Source organism: Calidris pugnax, unplaced genomic scaffold (assembly GCF_001431845.1).
Source record: "Calidris pugnax isolate Ruff unplaced genomic scaffold, ASM143184v1 scaffold38, whole genome shotgun sequence".
NCBI classification, from domain to species: Eukaryota; Metazoa; Chordata; class Aves; order Charadriiformes; family Scolopacidae; genus Calidris; species Calidris pugnax.
Window position 1 is genome coordinate 18172541 of NW_015090995.1, and position 20914 is coordinate 18193454.

Sequence of the window (20914 nt, forward strand, 5' to 3'; positions counted from 1 at the left end):
GGGAGATGCAGCCCCCTGCCCGACACCCCTCTGCAGCGTGCGAGAGAGGTCCAAATGATTTATCTTTATGGCATAAAAAGAAAAAAGTTAATTCTACCACTTTTTTGGGGGGGAAAAAACAGGTACCCACCTCGTAGCACCCCTTCCAGAGATGCGGGTCCAGTGCTGTACCTGAATCGTCCCCCCTGAGCTGCTGGGGACACTTTTTGGTGTGGCAGGATGGGATTTAACCTGATGGCAACCACCCAGGACCCCAAAGGATGCTCAGAAACTCGCCGTGTCGCACGCCCCATGCCCGCCGAGCCGAGGGTCAGCCCGCTGTTTGCCGTGATTATTCCTTTAATAAAGGGCCCTGTATTTTCCAGCGGCTGCAAAATTGATGCAGGTTGCCATGGTAAGCACACACTTTCCCATTTAGGGGAATAATAGACAGCTTTGTATAATTCACTGATTTCAGATGATTTCTCACCCCAAGAGCAAGTCGCTCAAGTTACATAAGTCACCTGTTGTTTAGTCAATCTGGCAATTTTAATTAGAATAAATTTTTATGATTCCTCTTTGCAACACTTCGAGCTGCTCTGCCACCAGAATGCCGAGATGCCTGTAAATTATACGGGCTCCAATCACATCTTTTTTTGCCATTTTAATTACAGTAACATTGCAGCATTAATCATGTAAGCCTCTGTTAAACAAGTAACAGCCATCCTCCATCATAATTAAAAAGAAAGGCCAAGCAAACAGGAGCTTTGGAGTTTACCATATTTCCTCTGAAAATTGTATTTTAACTTAAGAGTTTCACAAACAGTAGTTTTATTTGGCTCTAATTAGCGTTGTGAAGGAAACACCGAAAGGTTAATAAGAGATGGTTAGTTTGTAATGCAAGTTTGCCGGTGCCAGCCCCAGCAGTTCAGTCTGTTTTCAGAGTCATTAACGATGTAGATTGATTACAGGAGGAGATCAGGAAGTGCTGGCTTGCTGCGTTAGCAGAAGGTTCAGTTTTATTCATATACCTTCCCCACTGTTAAATATGATGGCCATTACCTTGACCACTTTACTAGTCTTAGCTGCTGGGAGACAGAAAGTGTTAACGGTTTCCTTAGAGCTTACTGGCAAAGGGGGAAAAAAAAGTCCATGTGAGCCTTTTTTTGGCTTGTTTATAAGGGAAAAGGAAGCTGCAAGCTTGACCGAACTGTTTATTTATCTTAGAAATATTTGAAAATCCAAGTATTGTGTGGCAGTTTTGGAAAAGGATGCTTTGGGAGAGCCGGGGTTAGCACCGCCCCGTCCTTCAGCTGAACCCGGACAAAGATCTTCTCTGTGGACCTTCTGCTGGGGCTGGAGTTTGGGAGCAGTTAACAAAACCAGCACAAATAGAAGTCGAAACACTCTAATCAGAAATACCACTTCTTCATATCTCCTATAAATTGCTCTCCAGTCACCCAGCAAAAGTACGGGTAAGCAATAACCGAATTTGACAAAATCTCATTAAAAAGTACAATAAAACACTAGAAACCCTCCAACTTTCTGGGCTGATCATTCATCCATTACAACATCCTACACAACGGGGCATGGAGCCAAGTTTGAATTTTCTTCTCGAAGTTGCCAAAACGTTCACATCTGGTGAGTGTTTTCTGTGCTTAGACGGGAAGGACTCGAGGACCTGAAGGTTGTAACTCCTGTGACCCCTGGACTGAGCAACTTCAGCGAGGAGAAGAGGCAAGGGTTATGTGTCCATCACCTCTGTGATGGAAGGAACCCGAAAGCCGAAGAAAAGTGCCAGGAATGTGGGATATCTGATAATGCTTCTTAAGCAAAGAAAGGAGGTTACACATCTGTTTGTCATTTAGTTCTGCCGTTGCAGAAGGGGATTGGCGTTCACCAGTTGCTGAGGATATGACTTCAGTGTCATCCCTGCCCCACCACCAGGCTCCAGTGAGGACTTCTCCAAGCTGTGCTCAACGCTACGGAGCTAGGAACCTAAGGCAGAAGCAACATGAGGGGTCTGTCTGTCCCAGCCAGAGCGTCCGTGGGTGGATGAAGCCTTCTCGAGTGATCACAACGCAGCAGTGAAGGAAGCTGAGCCCATCGGTGGGGCAGCCTGACCCACCACCCAGCTGGACGGTCACCCACTGTACGAAGCCTTCTCGAGTGATCACAACGCGGCAGTGAAGGAAGCTGAGCCCATCAGTGGGGCAGCCTGATCCACCACCCAGCTGGACGGTCACCCACTGTAGGTGGACCCAGCACCCGGCAAGGATAAGGGTCAAGCTGAAGAAAGGCCATCATCCCACCCAAGGTGGATCATCACCCACCGAAGGTGGACCTCAGCACCCGGCAAGGATAAGGCTCAACCTGAAGAAAGGCCATCATCCCAGGCAAGGTGGATCATCATCCACCGAAGGTGGACCTCAGCACCCGGCAAGGATAAGGGTCAACCTGAAGAAAGGCTTTTTAGTCCGCATGCTTGACAGCTTTTCTTCCAGTTACATTCACTGGTCTCTTAAAAGATGTCACATCCCCCTGTGAGCCCGGTGGGGGGGCTGGAGAGGACACCTGGGGAGGATGGAGAATGTGTACAAAAGCACCAGTAGCCACCACACAGCCATCCAGAAGCTGACTTAGATGCTCCACACATAATCATTTAAAAGGGTAGGAATCCTAAAACAAGCAGCTCTTCTTCCCAAAGCCCAGCTTACCCACCCGTCACAAAAATCCTCCTCCAGGGTTTCCAAGCTGACTGCTCCCTCCCGGCTGGCCACCGCGGGAGCACCACTGAGCTCGTCCCCAGGCTGCTCCACTGCCAGATCCAGGCAATAACACAAAAATCAGAAGAGCTGTAATAATTGACATTGCCCTGTAAAGAAAGCTTACAGCGCTTATCCATCTTAAGGGATGTGCTGCCACTCACATACCAATGGTACTCTTTATGTCTTGTGCCGCATATACAAATACAAGAAAGTAGGTATTTTTATTAATTTGTAGAAACTTCCAGAGAAATGCAGCTGTATTTCCAGCCTCCAAAGCCCTAGAATATGTCACTTAGGTCTTCATGCACCTACAGCTCTACAGAAAGGCTTTTCTGCAGCGTAAAAGGGAGTTGCAGGTGGAACGACTGCTGGAAATCAGCTTAAAAAATCAACAGTTTCTAATACCTGTGTTTGCCTCCAGTTAATACCATTAGTCATGTTCTCAATTCGCGACTGAAACGCACCCAGATACTATGGAGATGAGCATCAGAACCAATTGGAACATTCCAGATAAAACCTGATCCCCTAGATGATGATGTATCTGAATAATGTGGGATGCAACCAGCAATAATTTGTGGTGAATGCCATGCGCCCGGCTCCCCTTTACATTCACACCTATTTCCATACCCTGCCATCGCATAAAGAAGCCCGAACATAAGCATTTAAATATAACCCATTTCTATTCCAAGGAACCCTTCCTCTTGCTGGAGTTTATGAGACTCAGACGCAATTAAAGCACCTCTGTGAGCAAAGTTACTCAAATGTGGAAATGTATGCAGGATCAGGGCTTTCCAGATGACATTTCACGCCAACCTTTACTGCTGATCTGGCACCAGAAAAATGGAAGCGATGCTTTTAGAAGCAATTCTCGGTGGAGACACATTACTGACATCGCTTAAAAACCCTCTCACTTTGATTTTAAAGCTTTTTTCACTGTTTTATGGCTGTGGTGACTATTTCTAACACTGGCTTTTTTTATGATTAATGTGTGTTTATTATTTTCGTATTTTCTTTCGGATTCTATTTTTATCTTAAACGGCGAAACACCACTTCATTGGGCCAATGATTTTCGCTCTACAACTTATGGTAAAAATACTAGCTGGAACTGGGAATTAAGATAAGTTAGAAATCTGTTGCTTCTAACGTTAAAAACACATATTTGAAATAGGTGCTTTCTGATTTCTACGCTGGCGAGAGCTCCTATAACTTATAGAGTACAAGTAGGACTCTGGCTCAAGGCAAGGTGAAAAAGGTAATAGAAAATATTTAAGCAGATTTAGGTGCCCATATACATTCACACAGAGAAAACAAGCCAAACCTGCACAAACGCTATGTTTGGAAGAGGGGAAAGGGATTTAAAACAAAACAAAACAAAACAAAAAAAGTCCCAGTATGAGCAAAACCAAGGGAGGAATGACTACCTGAATCGCAAAACAGAGTATCTAGCCTCAAAGATGCTAATTCAGGTCTTGAGGGATCTAATCAACCTCTTTGTTGAAGTAAAGATAAAACTTTTTGACAGCAAATGCTTTCTGATAAAATGGAATTTTCAATTACCTTGCGAAACATCTGGTCCGCGCTGCCATTTCCCGGGAAAAGCACCGCCACACTTTGCAGTGTTGGAAAACATTTCACGCTGAGATTTCCCCACGTTGCTGGGAGGAACAGGCGTCAGGAGCTTCAAACCCGACAGCAAAGCTCCCGTTGCCGCCGGCATCACCCACCGAGGTGGTGTCCACGAAGCCGATGCCGGTGGTGGGTCTCCTGCCCACCATCACTACGCACTTCACCCCCTTGCTAGAAATCAGGTCCAGGTTACACCAGGCCGTGGAGAAAATCCACCCCATATTGTGGGACAACATGCCAAGATACGACGGGGGACCCCAGGATTTACCCCCATCCTCCAAGAGACTTCTCCAGCCAACCCAAAACATCGCGGAGATCCACCAGCCGCGTCAAAACCTCCCTTTCTCAAACAAATCCGTTTGGAAGTTCAGCTGAGGACGCCGTTAGGAAAGGAGTGCACATAAACTTCTAGCAGCACTTAACACCTTCACAAATAAACAAACAATTAAACGGCGGCAATCGCGAAAGGTGGAGCGGCGCTGGTGCCCGCCTTCCTCAGCATCCCATTTGGTGTCAATTAGCAGGGGAAGGAAAACAATTCTGGGCGATAATGAACTCCAAATTGGGTACATATTAGAGCAATTAAAGCCATCTTTTCAGCTGATGAATTTATAATCAATAATTAAGATCCTGAGGTAAAGAGGGACTGGGCAGAAGTCCTACTCCCAAAATAAGCGACGTGGCTGAGCTCCAGGCGATGTTTCTGATGACCTGCTGCTGCCCATTAAAGCTCGACGCCCTCCATGCTATGATTTGCCATTTTTCTGGAAATCTAGGTCATTTCCAAAGGAAGAACAAGGGCTCCTGCCAGCAGGACTGGCAGCTGGTGTCACTCCCACCCAAGAGTGGCACCAGGGAAGGAGGTGTAGAGGGCCCAGAGGCCACCTAAGCATCTGCAGCAGGTTCCTGGGGCTCCCATGACCATGTACTCACCACCAGCACTGGGCTCATGCACTGGTTTAAGAACACTCAAGGATCTTGGACTCATCCATGCCCACCTCTTTCTGCAGGAAATCCAGCATCCCACTGGGTGAAGGCTGGCCAAACAGGTCCATACCAACCCCCAGGTGCCACCACAGAGGGACCATCCTCTACGACCGACCTGCAAGGATTTCTGCCAACCAGCACCTTGTCTTGGCAGATCCAGGGTGACCCACCAAGCAGATAAATCCAAATATCTGGATGAAGTTTGAGAGCTGGCCACTCACCAAGGACGTGGGGACAAGCTGAGGTCCAAGCCCAGCAAAGCTTGGCCGTGGGGACACCTCACCGGGCTCCCCAGCAGGATCATTAACATCGAGGAGCAAACCTCGGTGACTCTCCAAATGCACCTCTCTGGGATGACACAGCAGTGGCCAGGCCATCGTGCCCGTGCATCCTCAGCACTGAACTTGCTGTGTTTTCCTCCTTCTGACCCGAAATTGGGTAAAAATTACCATGCCAAAACCATCACTTTAATCATGCGGGAACAGCTCTTATCACCATCATCTCAGCGTCTTGATTTTCCTGATTATTTTCTGCAGTCCCTGCTCAACAAATCAGCTCAGAAAATAGTCTCTTTAACCTTTTTTTTTTTTTTCTTCAAGCTTCTGTGACAGTAACTGCTAAATCCTCCCCTCCTGCGCTGCTCCCCTGTGGCTCCACCAACACCCCAATACCCCCACAGGCGAACACCCCCTGCTGCTCCCCACCAGGCAGCGTGGGTCCCGTGGGACAGGAGAGCAAACCTGCCTGCCTGCCGGGCCAGATGGATGGCATACATGCCATTTTCCTCCCCAGAATAACCCACAGCCATGAGCACCAACCCACCGGCCATCACGGGAGGGGAGCCAACCTACAAGTTGCCTTCGGAAGCCGCCTTCTGGAAATACTCTTGATTTTTTTTTGGGGGGGGGACGCTTTTACATGCCACAATGAGTTCTTTTTACAATGGCTTGGACCATATTTATTTCCATTTGACTCCTCCGGCGAGTTCTGCCTCCAACTCAGACTCTTCAACTTATTTGCATTGTTATCTGGTGCACAACAGAGCCAGCACGCAGACTTATCAGAAATGTAATCTCTGTAAAACCCTATCTATAGTCCATTGAGATTGGTGGGTTTTATTATGGTTTTTCGCCGAAGAAATGTGACAAAAAATTAACAGATGTTGCTCAGACCATTCAACGGGCACGGGAATCAATTATGAAGGTTTTTGCTCCTACAGTCATCCCTTCCTGCAAACGCATCTCAGGAAACCCTCTCCTGATCGAAATGAAAAAGCATTTCTTTGTAATAGAAGAATAATAAATGATAGCTATCAGCCTGCATTCTCTGACACGGTGCCGGTCCGCGGAGAATTAAACTGCCACTGTACAGTTATATAAATGTTTAATTTTTTTCATCTTTGGCCACAGTAGGGTTGTCTGGAAATACATTATCGCGGCGGATGCCATCCCTCTCCAATTAGTGTGGCTGGCAGCGTGGAATGGGTAGGTGACCTCCGCGTTCCCCTCCTCGCGGAGTCTTACAGGGTTAACTATGGCTATTTAGCAGACTCTATCGAGAATTAATACAGCGATCAGCTTCTCTCCAGAAAAAAAAACCCCACACACACAACACATTCGGCGGCGCAGATGGCAAGAACTCTCTCTCCCCCGTTTGACTCTTTTTATGACAGCAAAACAAAGGCTTTTAATGATGTTTACCATGAATTGAATTAAACAGCTGAAGACCAGTTCATAATCACAGCGTTTTGTTTTCATATCCTTAAGTCTTTTTAGCAGTGGGGCTTCCAGTTGAGCCTCAGCTCCAGCTTATCTCAAGATATAGCCAAGCGCCCCGAGGCTCCCCTGCGCCCGAGCACCAAACCGCACTCAGGCTCCTTAATTGAAAAAGACAGGATGTTTGCATAGGATGTTTGCATCAGTCAGACATTAAAAGCGACATTCGTGCCCAAGTACAAACGAGGGCTTGGGTTCAGCTGAGCTCCTCTGACTTCTTTCCTCCAGCTACCACCCGCCTGGTCTCGGAGCGGGACTTCTCGGGGGTGAAACCGTGCTGCTTGTTACGGGGGGGGGTGGAAAGACACAAACCCTCACCCGCTGGCCCAAACTGGTCCCTGGTGGGATGCCAGACTGGTTGCCCACACGTTCTGCTGACCTTCAGGAGAAGTTGCCCGGCCGGAGCCTGCGTGAGCTCTGAAGAGAGCGAGGGGAGCATGTGGGAAGGCTGCTCCGGAGAGGAGCAGGGACCAGCCCAGGGAATTCCAGCCCTAGGCCTGACTCAGCCGTTGCTGAGGGCCTTGGGTTGTCCCTCTGTGAACCAGAGGACAATCCTAACCCTCGCTTACCTGACAGGCATGGTGTGGAGATTAATCTCTATCTACCCAGCGCTGCGACGACGTACAGCGTTATCCCCAGCAGGCGCTAAGCATCATCATGGGACACCCACCCGGGCAGCACTGGAGACACCAGAGGGGACACGTGGGTGACATGGGGGCAGTGGGCAGCCCCCCGTGGGGCGCACGGCGGTGGCTCACCTTGCTCAGGGCCCTGGGAGCCCATGGAGGGGACGCTGGTGTTGAGGACGTCGTTGACGGCCGTGTCGCAGTAGAGGCCCCGCTGCACGTCGTGCTCGCTGTCCGTCTGGTCGCTCTCCTCGTGGCCGCTGTCCTTCAGGCTGTTCCCCTCCAAGTCCTTGAACGTGGAGCTGCTGGGGGAGACACAGCCGTGATTTACTGGGTGGGACGAGGTGGCCCCAGTGGCCAGGCCCGGGGTGGTGGCAGGGCTGCCACCTCTCAGCCTCACACCCTGCTCCCTTCACACCCCCGGAGCCCAGTACCCCAAAACAGAGCATCCAGCCCACGCCACCTCGTAGGCTGCTTCTGCCCATGGGTAGGGTGGGAGCTGTGGGTCAGGCTGCTGTGGATAGCGTGGAAGTAGAGAGTGAAGCAGGACCAGAGAGTAAAACCAGAGAATAAAATATATACATTAAATGAGTTGGTTCTATAACTAGGCTCCCTCAAGTCATATTATCTCATATTGAAGTTAGGACCCAAATCGTAATTTTTTAGATTATAAAATCATAGAATTGTCGAAGTTGGAAGGGAGCTTTAAGATCACCGAGTCCACCATCAACCTCACACTGCCAAAACCACCACTAAGCCACGTCCCTCAGCACCACATCTGCCTGGCTTTAAAATGCCTCCAGGGAGGGTGAAATCCTAGTTGCTTAAAGTTTGAAAACCAAATTCTTCCTGATTCTTCCTAGAATCGGGAATTTCTTTTCACTACGATGACGTCATTCTTATTTTTAAAAAATACCACGGCGATTCGGGGTCCAACTCCACCCAGCTTTAAGGAGATCTGACCCGCAGAGATGCTCCCTGACAGCCCCTGCAAGCACAGCCGCTGCTGGGGGGATCTGAGGGCTGAGGTGCTCCATCACCCAGCTCTGGGCAGGAATTTTTTCCTCATGGAACCTCGGAGGCTGGAGGGACGGAAGAGTTTCATTTCTGGCTGCATTTGCTCCCCGCTGCTCTGCGAGGGGTGATGCCACCCGGCTGCAGCAAGTCCCAGGGACACCTGGAGATGCACCTGCCCCTGGTGACACAGCCATCAGGGCACCCCTGGGGCCCTCTGTGGTGGGGCACCCACCTGCACCTACCCCCCAAACTTTTTGGCTGGTGGATTTGGTGTGAAACGGCGGTGGAAGAAGCGGCCTGTGCTTTAAAGCCCCAAAGAGCTGGAGATTTTCATTACTTTGAAAAGCCCTTTTGTGTCTCCACGGAAACCAAGCAGACCACCTACCATCTGATGCTTTGCAAAAGCGCGCAAGGGGGGAGCTCTGAAATACATATAAATTGGTAAACCTTCAAACATTACCTTTTAAATAAAGATGTCCCTGTTGAAGCCACCGACTTTGATTCCAGGCGACATCAAAGAATTTTAAGTTAAGAAAGCACTACAAATCTACAATTCATTTGTGTGAGCGGCGATGAGCGAGAGAGGCAGGCAGACAACACAGGAAAAGTACAAATAGATTAATTAAAGTGCTGGATTTGAGGAGATTCGCTCGCCAAAGATAGAAGAGCTACGACATCTCCATAAAGGCAAAAAGGATGAAAATGATGCCACGGTACGTTACAGAAAAAAAAATAATATATATATTTTTATTTTTTTTTGTTCTTAGATGTCTGCACAAACGTTCCCGGCGCCCGTTGTACTTGAGATACAAGACAAAGGTAGAAGAGCCAGGGGAAACGCTGTCCTACACGGAGCTGCTGTTGGGAAGAAGGCAGGCAACCCGTGTTCCAGCGCATTCATCCTCCCCGCAGTGAGCAGACCGTACTGCAGCAGCCGCACGGCACGTCTCCACAGCTGACACTTCTCTAAAGGATGGGCAGGTCTCGGGGAAGCGGCGTTTCCCAAACAATCCAGCCTGGGAGTGAGCCCTGCTGCGGCAGGCGGGAGCGCCGCTCGCCTTCATCTTAGAGGGAAGATTAATAGATTTGGGGTCGGTTGTGGGTTTTTTTTGGTTTTTTGGGTTTTTTTTCAGGATGCCTGCAGACTCTCTGGCGAGGAGCGGCGTGGCACAGGCAAGCCACCTCTCCGGCAATTGCATTAGCGTCGTTAAACATCATGAGCCATATATATATATATAAATATACCTGCCCTCCGCTAGCTGAACCCGAGCTGCTTCCCCAATGCGCTCCCACCTCCCTTCCTCCTTATATTTTTAAGATGTAAACAAACGGGATCTCAGCCAGGCAGATAATTGGATTTTTTTTACTGCTCGGATCAGATCTCGAGGGCTCAGGGCCGGCTCCTGCCCTCTGTTACACCTGGGGTACAACCAGGGACGGGCACCCCACGCCTCGACCGATCCCCGAGGAGATGAGGGGAGGTGGGCAAGGAGCTGCCGGCCACCTCCTGCGTGGGGAGATGGCCCTCCAGCCCTGCACAGCATCCTCTTGATGAGTATTGATCCCATTTGGAGCCTTTCCCTGCCTCAGAAGCAGAGGGGGAGGCAGGGGTGACCCGGCCACCCGCCCCGCGGGGGGGTGCTCACCTCTCCTTTAACACCATCCAGTGGGGTCCAACCCCGGTGTTAACCTCCCTGAGACTTTTCCTCACCATGGCTAAGCTCTGAGGATCCCAGCACTTTATCCGAACGCTTAAATTCTCCCAGGAGTAATTGCCAGGTTGCAACCGAGCTGATGATTTCCTTTTTTTTACCCAGGGAAGCAAACAACAAAAAAAAAGCCCAGCAAAGTGCTGTTTTGCCTCGGTATTCAAACTAAAACAGCGAGAGCGTATCCAACCCAATTACCTGCCCCCAAACGAGATTTTTATTTATTTATTTATTTATTTAATTTTTCCCCCGCCTCACATGGCAGGGAGACCTCACCATTCAAATCCCTCATTTCATTCCCGTGCATTCAAATAGAATAAACCCCACGAATTTGAAAGTTGTCAGGGTAACAGCACTCCCCCCCCCAAACTCACCGCAACTTCCCGGCGGGAAGGAGCCAAAGGGAAGGAGAAAAGGCTCGCCTTGTCTCGCGAACCAAGAGCAATGGGACTTCATAGGAAGTAAATACTGTTTTTTAAAATCAAATGATTACTCTTGAAACATTTTGCATATTAAAAAAAAAAAGTAGTGTATAACACAGTAAGGAAGAAAGTGAAATAACCAGGGTTTGGCTGGGCAAACCCAAGTGCTTTCAGGCGAAGCTACGTACCTTTTTATTAAGTGAGCTCTGCTGTTCACGTAGTTGGAATCGAAGGAGTAGTTTTCCGTCTAGAGGGAGGAAAAGAAAAGGGAGATGGTTATAAGGCTGCTTTCCCCATGCCCGGGACGGGACAGACCCCCCCCGCCAGTGGGATGGAGCCTGGCACGGAAAACTCCGGTCCCTGTCCGTCTTTTTACCAGCTTTCACTCCAAAAAGAAAAAAAAAAGGCCTCCTGGTGACCACAGAACAATTTGCAGAGGAGAAACAATGTGACTACACTCTGTTACCAAACTAATTGCTTTTAATTCCCTGATGGACTCGGTTCTGTGTGTGTCAATTTGACTGAAAGTTCAAAAGGTATTTTTCTTATTAGTGTATAATTAACATGTTAAAATATTTATTGCATAGATATGTAAATGCCAGCAAGGTAATCCCCTGCCGGAGAATTTAATGCGGGCACTTTTCTTTGTTTTACATCATTTCATTTGCCGAGACAGTGGGCTCTGTTATTAATAAAAAGGCAAACAATGGGTGACATGCTTAAAAGTTGGAGGGGAGTGGAAGCAGGGGAGAAAAGTCAATGGATTTGTCATTTCCAAGCAAAACCCACTATCTCTGCGCTTGAAACACTGTCTTTTAACCTCAGATTACAAAGCCCCAGTTTCTGGTGCTCGCAGCAGGTAAGGAACGAAAAAAGCAACCAGAAGGTGGGGAAGAAGTAGGGTGTTACCAGCCAGGAGGCCACGGTGGGAGCTGTGGGGTGGGACGTGGTGGGTGCTCCATGGTGGGATGTGGTGGGAGATGGTGGGAACTGTATGGTAGGATGTGGTGGGAGATGCACAGTGGGATGTGATGCAGCTGCATGGTGGGAGCTGCACAGAATCAGAGAATCATAGAATGGTCCAGGCCGGAAGGGACCTCCAAAGGCCATCTAGTCCAACCTCCCCACAGTCAGCAGGGGCATCCCCAACTAGACCAGGTTGCCCAGGGCCTCGTCGAGCTTCACCTTGAATATCTCCAGGGAAGGGGCCCCAATTACCTCCCTGGGGAACCTGTTCTAGTGTTCTACCACCCTCACAGTATAGAACTTTTTCCTAATATCCAATCTAAATCTGCTCTTCTCCAACTTAAAGCCATTGCCTCTTGTCCTGGGCTGTTCCAGCTCAGGTGCAGAACCCTACACTTGCTTTTGTTGAACACCATGAGGTTCACCTGGGCCCACCTCTCCAGCCTGTCCAGGTACCTCTGAATGACATCCTGTCCCTCTGGTGTATCAACAACACCACCCAGCTTGGTGTCATCTGCAAACTTGCTGATGGTGCTCTCAATCCCTCTGTCTATGTCATTGATAAAAACGTTAAACAGGACCAGACCCAGCACAGACCCTTGAGGGACACCACTTGTCACTGCTCTCCATCTGAACTTCGAGCCACTGAGTACCACCCTCTGGATGTGACCATCCAGCCAATTCCTTATCCACTGAACAGTCCACCCATCAAATCCGTATCCTTCCAATTTGGCAAGCAGGAAGTTGTGAGGGACCGTGTCAAAGGCCTTACTGAAGTCCAGATAGATCACATCCATAGGTTGTCCCTTATCTACTGACCTAGTCACTCTATCACAGAAGGCCACTAGGTTAGTCAGGCAGGACCTGCCCCTAGTAGAGCCATGCTGGCTATCTTGAATCATCTCCACATGGTGGGATGTGATGGGAGCTGCATGGTGGGATGTGGCGGGAGCTGCATGGTGAGTCACAGTAGAAACCACGTGGTGGGACATGGTGGGATCTACATTGCCTTGTCAGGATCCTTCCTGGGCTTCAGGCACCCAGAAGGAGGATGCAGGTCTCTCTGTATGAGTCAGGCACCTCAGTCCATCCCTCCATCTACCCAAAGTCCCCCCAGATCTGCAGGGAACCCACCTGGGCTCCCACCAGCCTCACCCCTGGTCCAGGAGATGCTCCTTGCCCCCTAGGACAGGAGTGGGGACAGCCACCTTCCCCAGCAGCCCCGTCCTGCCTCCTCTCTGCCACGGCTCCTCCTCGCCCCGGCCCCGCGGCCGCTCTCCTTCCCCAAAGAGCCGCTCTGGGATACTATGGCCTGTTTTTATGGCAATTATGAACATGGTAAAAATAAATGCATGCATCTTTAATGTCTCAATAAATAAAGGGAAGCAGAGTCTGCTGCTAACGTAATCACAACGGCAGGATGCAGGGAGCGGGGCCGCTGCAGCAGAGCCGAACGTGAAATCCAATCGTACCCCGGCAGAGGTTACACTGCTCTGCCAAGATAATAAAGCAAAGGCAGCCTTGGTTAAGTGTGACCTTTTCTGAAATACAGCACAATATCTAATTTACCAAACAGGAGCCTCCCAGAGAGAAACATGCAAGGAGCTGCGAGCCGGGGGAGTTGGCCTAGCACTCAGCACAGCTCGGTTATTACTTTCAGATAGTAATTACTGCTGGAGAGTCACGCAGGAGATTTACTGCACAAACTACTGGTCCCTGCAGTTCTGCATCCTCAGTCCTGCAGGACGACTGGGACAGTTAGAGCTCGGGAGCAAACGGACACACATGCAATTTTAAAATACACGACGCCAAAGACTTAAAATGCCACAGAAAAGGCCTGATCCTGTCTTTCTCCATCAATCCTGAGGCTGCCACCCCATGGCGTGTCCCCCCCAGCAGCCCTGTGGGATATCCCAGCCCCACAGATGGGCTCGGAGTGGGTCTTCAGAGCTCCTGCCCCTCGGAGCCGAGCGATGGAGGACAGGAGGGATGGGAGCCAGATTCAGAGCAATTCCTGCTCGGTGGGAAGCCCTCTCCAAGCACCTTGTGCTGGCGGATAGGGGAATGGCTCCAGCAATCCCAGAACCTCAGCTGGCTCTGTCCCCATGTCTCCAGCCCCACCACCCTGCCCAGCAGCAGTGTGAGACCCCCTGCACCCACCACTGCCTCCAGCAGCTTCATCCCTACGTCTGTATGTGCATCCCAGCCCCAGGAAAACCAGGTAGGACCCAGAGAGCAGATTTCAATATATACACGTACATCACAGAGCTTTAAAATGCTCAGAGCACTGACACCACATGGCCCAGGCTTCAGGGGCCAGGACATATCCAGGGAACACTCCACCAGGTGCCACCAAAACCCCACCACAGGCTGAAGAAACACTGCACGTGCTGCCATCACGTCTCCTGCCACAACCTAGGTACAGACCACCTAGGTAAAATCCCCCTCCAACCAACATCACCGGGAGCTTTCCTATTGATTTCTGACCCCAAAAACCAGACCAAATCCAGCCCGAGCTGAAATCATCCCCCGATGAGCAGACTCCCCATGGTCTAAGTTTGAGGGACTGGAGCACCGTGTGGTCCCCACGCCCCCCCTGCTCGGGATGCCCCGTGCCACGTTGTGAGTGAGGACACAGCCCCCAGGTCCAGGGGTGAGGAGGGGGTTCCCTCCCGTGGGGTCGGTCCCAGCATCCGTTCCCAGGCTTCGAAATCCCCCGCGCCACCGAAAGCAGCGTGACTAATGCTAATTACTTCCAGATTTCGGACAAGACAAGGACTGACACGGGCAGGAGGATGGGAAACGTGCTGCCTTGTGCTCGGGGAACCCCGGGGAGAGCTGCCCGTGCTGCCCGCGCCGGCACGGTCCCACCGCTGCACCGGGGGGTTACGAGACCTCTCCCCAGCCGTGGGATTATCCATCAAGGTTATCTCCACGCAGGCTAGGGGGATCAAAACAGAAAAATAAAAAAGAAATGAGATTTTTCACTGAAATCATTCTCCCATGAGCAGGCTCCCCATGGTCTAAGTTTGAGGGACTGGAGCACCACGTGGTCCCCATGCCCCCCCTGCTCGGGATGCCCCGTGCCACGTTGCGAGTGAAGACACAGCCCCCAGGTCCAGGGGTGAGGAGGGGGTTCCCTCCCGTGGGGTCGGTCCCAGCATCCGTTCCCAGGCTTCAAAATCCCCCGCGCCACCGAAAGCAGCGTGACTAATGCTAATTACTTCCAGATTTCGGACAAGACAAGGACTGACACGGGCAGGAGGATGGGAAACGTGCTGCCTTGTGCTCGGGGAACCCCGGGGAGAGCTGCCCGTGCTGCCCGCGCCGGCACGGTCCCACCGCTGCACCGGGGGGTTACGAGACCTCTCCCCAGCCGTGGGATTATCCATCAAGGTTATCTCCACGCAGGCTAGGGGGATCAAAACAGAAAAATAAAAAAGAAATGAGATTTTTCATGGAGGAGGGCGGCTTTATAGCTTGCATTATTCAATCGAAGTTCACTCGATTTAATTCTAGCTCATCCTGCGAAGCGCAATCACTTCCAAGCAGGCAAAACGACGGGGAAGGAGAACGTCTCCGACATGTCAACATTTTAATTGGGAAAGGATCCGCTCCCTCTCTTAATGAGGCCCAAAGAACAAAGTCAAAGTGCCAAAAAAAAAAAAGAGGGAAAAAGTAAGGCTGGCGCCGATGAAAGCGTGCTCTCCATAAAGTGCATCATCAAGAGGCCAGCCCTCATCTTCCTCGTTATTTTGGCAGAAGCAAACAAACAGCTACCTTCTCACTGATGAGCAGCACTCCTGTGGAAATCAAAGGGGAGCCCAGCCTCGAGCCCGGCCCCTCCTGTCCATGTTCCTGTCCATGGGCCTCCCGAACAGCGCTGCCAATTCTGATCTCCTGCTCACGGCAACGGGGATGAAGGATGCTCCCGCTTGGCAGGATGAGCCCCTCAGCCTCTGTGCTGGGACCAGACAACATGTTCACGACATGGGGAATAACACCCAGCGTAAAGTCTGTGGTCTCATCCCGTGTTTCCCTGGGAGCAGAGGAGCCCTGCTGTCCTCCTGGCTCGGGATTTGCTCTCCCGATGCCGGCGCGTTGGTGTCGATGCCATCAAAGAGAGAGCCCTGGCTCAGCGCGTGGCTTTACCAGTGCCTAATTTGAAAAATGCTTTTAACTGCTGCCTTAGCAACACTAATATAAATATAACAACAGACACACTCAGAATGGAGCAATCAGCAGGGACATTTTAAACTTTTTTTTTTCTTTTTCCCCCAGCGGTTGCTTTCGGTTGAGGACTGCCAATTCCATTAAATTAAAGGAAAAAAAAAAAAAAAAAAAGAAAAAAAAAACAGCAAGTACCAAGTTTTTAGGTTGAAGTGAGTTTTTCAGTTTCCCAGACTGTCCATATAACACATGGATTCTGCAGAGTGCTTTTAGGGGAGAAAGAAAAAAAAAAAAAAAAGGATGTACAAACGTCAGTACAACTCTTCTTGACCTGGACATCGCGGGGGGGTGACTTCCCCATTAGCAAAAGGTCCGTTAGCAACAGGGCACCACTCTAACAACTGCTCACTCTCTGCCTGAGAAACAGAAATAAACCCCGGAGGATCCAAAGGCGGTTTAAGGGGAATTAACACAAGTGCCAGGGGGAAGGTCAGCGAGCTGTGGCGGCTCCGGGCACCACCACTGCTGTGGACCCATGGAGAAATAGAGGATGCAGGCTGGGGTCGGTCCCCAGGGTGTTTGGGACACATCCTGGGCCGTGCCAGGAGGCTCAGAGTGTCCCTGCCAGCCTGCCCACCTCAGGGCAGACGCCCAGGATCTCGCTCTGTCTCACTCTTCCCTTTTTTCAGCTGTTTCCAATGTGTTTTGATTTTCTGCAAACCAAACTCCTTGGAGGTGAAAATCCAGCTTTCCCTGTTGTGTCTGGGTCTGGGCTCTCAACGGAGGGTTTGGCTCCTCCATCCCCACATCAGCCCCCCCAAGCAAAGTCCGTGGTTGTTGGAAGCTGGACCCATCTCTCCCGACCCGAAGTGACAGGTATCCATCCCTCCGCCAGCCGCCGCCTCGGAAGATGGCTCTGAAGCATCTCAGTGTGGGGTTTTTTTGCCCTTCTTCTCACTTCAGGGTGAAAACATTCCTATCTTTCCACAAATCATTGTAAACCTGCTGCAACCTCCTGCCAAAGCATGTAGGGACCCTTCACAAAATCAGCTTCATAAAAATGACACATTTAGCGCCACTTTTTCAGGGTTATCCCTTGAGCCTTTTTTTTTTTCCCCTACGTGCCTTGTTAGTAAAGCTTGCATGTCACCCTTTATTATTAAAAAACAAAGCGGACCTTTCTCCAAGGCTGCAACATGCATCTCTCCTTTTGGGTTTCAGAAAATCCTCCCGAACCACACAACGGCTCCTCATCCTCTGCATCGAGCTGCACGTCTTCACCAGGAGCACCGGTCTCCTGACCTTCCCTCCGTGCTGCCGGCATCCTCGGGGACCCCAGAAATGGCAAATCATTCCCCAAAATCCACAGGGCCTCCCTGTTGGGAAGGGCAGGGCTTGTAAGACCACTTCTCCTGGTCCTCCTGTGTCCTCCGTCCTGTTCTCCACGGGCTGCTCAAGCGCAGGCTCCAGCATCTGCAATAAAACTGTTGCTGCCCGTTAGGAGATCTCGCCAGCACTTCATTCTTACCATTTGAGCTACGTTGTGGGTGATATAGAATTCATGCAAATTAAATAAAACCACTCCAGCTGCACTTGGGAAACAGGGGAAATTTCCAAGCAGGGACCAGGTCAAATGCAGAACACGTCAGCAAGGAGGAAAAGTCATTACCATTTAGCAAGCTGCTTATTACCCCACGGGAAACAAATAAACGGTCTGAGAATCCTTCCTGCTGGGAGCAGGCACGGTACAACGCCCCACCAAACCCCAAAATCCAGCCCCATGGCCCCAGGAGGAACAGTCGGGCTCCTCCTGATGCTCTCATGCCCAGCGAGGTGGCCGGTCTCTCTCCACACACCAGCAGGAGACTCATCAGATCCTACTCTGGGCTGGAGCGGATCACAAAGGATGCCAGGAGAGATTTTTCCCCCCATTGTGTGATACCAACGTAATTAGCCCCTGTGCTACCGGCTGCTGACGAGGATGCTGCTGCCTCGGAGCATCAGTCAGAGCCCAGGTATGGCCAACAGAGACCAGCCTGGTGCCTGACCCACTTGAGGAGCTCTGCTCCTCCTGCCCCATGCTTGGCACCAGCTCCACTCAGGCACTGATGGCATCTGCAATGTCTGCCACCATGGGTGAGGGTCCCGAGTGCTGCAACCACAGCCTGGGATGATGCAGCAGGAGACAGACCCGTATTTCCCCATTCCTCACTCTCCAGCACCAGCACCTCCCAGCCTGGTGGGTATCAGAGATGTGAGAGCAGCCCCAGCCCAAGGCTTTGGGTTAAAACCCTGAGCAAACTCCACCCAAAGAGCTCCTGGGGCTTCCACCACCATCCTGCTGGTGGACATGGTGGGGCGAGAGATGCCTGCGTCACCCCCAGGAGCCCACCATCCTCTCCTCCGTGCCGTGGCTCGGAGACCCCCGCGGGGTCAGGGCCTTTGGAAGGGACCCAGCTGGTCACCGGTCCCCATCAGCATCTCCACGGGTGCTGGAGCACAAGCTGGGGGATGCACCTCCGCCGTGGCAGGCAAGACGGAAGGAAAGCGTGAAGCAATTTGGCTCTTATTAAGGAGCATTTAAGAGGCAGTCACCTGGAGGAGCTCAATAAAGGTTAAAAGGATGTGACCTCTGGCATCTCCCTTTGCAGCATTCCCCCGGCTCCCCGCTAAAGCCTGTAATACAGGAGATGGCAAACTGTAAACTAGCAATATTAGCGTCTCTGAAAAAGTTAAGTGCATTTAGCATCTGATATTGATGTTTTATAATTAGATGTAATACAGCAGATCATTTTCCTGCCCGTGATCAATGAAACCAGGGTCGGTTTTTGGGGTTGGGCTTTTTTGCAGACACTCTGATTGCTGCCTAAACCAAATGGAGCGGTGCCTCGCTCGGCACGGCAGGAACGAGCAGAGACGAGGATGTGCAAACGCAGCATCCACTTAGATTTACTATCCCCTGAAATATAAACAGAATATTTATTTCTGACCTTTTAAGCACTAATTCCAAATTTAATGAGGCACAATGAACATTCCTCAGAGCCAGGCTCCGTGGCTGCTTAACACCACCGACCCTCTAATTATTACTGCAGCTTAAATAAAGGGCATTTGGTTATGATGGACGTTATTAAACACCGAAGGAACCGAGTCCAGCCTCCATTTTCTCCTGATGAAATAAAAAGCATCGCGGAGAAATTGCTGGGAGAGTTCATCCTTTAGCATCACCCCGCTCATCAGAACGAGCAGAAGTATCAAACCAGATTGTATTACGGCGCAGGCATGCCCACTAATCCACACTGAACTCCTCTCCCCTCCCCAAATAAATACAAGCTTTCTCATCTTTTTTTTTTTTTTTTTTTGTCTGCAAATGGATCGGAGGCAGGAGGAGAGGAGCTGCTGTGATGTGATTTTTGAAAAAAAAGGGTATAGGATTAGAAACCCAGACTGAATCCTGAGCGCGGCAACACACAATGAAGCCATAATTACACTCCTGAAAGCCACAAATAGTGTCACCCGGTTGAATTTGTCAACATATCAGAAATCTACAGTATGGTTATGAAGAGCAAAAATGCAATAATAAAAACCCTGCCTTACATTCCTACGGCACCTATAACCCAAAAGCTCTTTGGTGGCCCTGGCACAGGGGTCCATCCCTCCAGCAGCACCGCTGGGGCAGGTACCCGCTTGGCACCAGCACCCCGAAACTGATAGAAAAGCAAAATACTGACCCAAAAGCGGGGTATATTTTTTAAGGGGAATTATTCAGATGCCTTCCCTGGACTGTGAGCAGCCAGAAGGGTGGCAATGCCCCAGCAGCTGCCCAATGCCCCCCCGCCGTGGGGTTGGGACAGGAGGAATTTTGGGGCAGGGGGGGCAATGCCTCCCTCCCATGTGCCCACCGATGGGCATAGGGCTGAGCTCACCACCCCCCCCACAAGGGGGCAATGCCTCTGTCCCACGTGCCCAACGATGGGCATAGGGCTGAGCTCACCACCCCCCCCACAACCACACAGCCTTCTGCACCAAGGAAAATTCCCCGCGGGGGATATAATAGCCAATAAACCTAATAAAAGGGGTTTTTTTTCCCCCCATCACCTATGCCTGGGACTTTGAGATGTGTAATGGATCCGTGCGTGCAGCTCCCAGCCCGGACTGCACCCCTCCCCGACGTAGTGCAAGAAACAATCTGGATCTAATCAGCAGCCCCAGGGTAATGGGGCATGACTTACAGATTTGTTAAAAACCCTTTCAGAACTGTCCTTTCCCTGCCTCCTGCCATTAGGAATGAAAACAAATATAACAGAGGAACCTTTTTTTAAAATGTTCCCATCGCCAGGGCTAAATAAAACTCCTTGTCATTCACCTTCTGGAGCGGCAGGTCAGACCGATGCGTTTCGTAGGGAACAGGAGAAATCACAGATTTGTCACTGCAAAAAAGACTAAAAAAAAAAAAACCAACCAAAAAAAAAAACCCCAACCAACCCCAAAATCATTGCAGCTGAGCTAAAAATAGTGCAGGTGTGAGATGCTGCCGCCAGCTCGGCACATGGGAGTGATGGGATGCCCAGGTGGCCACCCCACTGGCTCATCCCCAAGCCCTGGGGTGGCAGGTTGGGGTGGGGGGGGATGACAGAGGACATACCAAAATGGGGCCAGGCACCAAAATGGGCCACCAGGCTCAGCTGGGGGCACCTCGCTGTGATTCTGCATCCTGGAGGGGATGGGGACACCCCTGAGGGACCCCAGGCTGGAGGGCGAGGGGGCTCGCAGCGGCAGCCGAAGGGTTTCCCCATCTTGTGGCTTTCCAGGGATAAATTTGGGTGGGGGGTGCCCACGCCAGCACTGTGGCAAGCGGCAGCCCCCGGGGAA

At 50.8% G+C, this 20914-nt stretch overlaps 1 protein-coding gene across 1 annotated transcript in view; it reads right to left on the reverse strand.

Moving 5' to 3' along the window:
• The window catches only part of PCDH19 (protocadherin 19), a 62353-nt gene that overhangs the window by 21121 nt on the left and 20318 nt on the right, over positions 1-20914 (reverse strand). The window contains exons 3-4 of the mRNA XM_014955304.1: positions 11098-11156; positions 7894-8063 (exon numbers count right to left, since the gene is read on the reverse strand). Of these exons, the coding sequence (XP_014810790.1) occupies positions 7894-8063; positions 11098-11156 (229 nt within the window). The remainder of the gene's footprint in view (positions 1-7893; positions 8064-11097; positions 11157-20914) is intronic.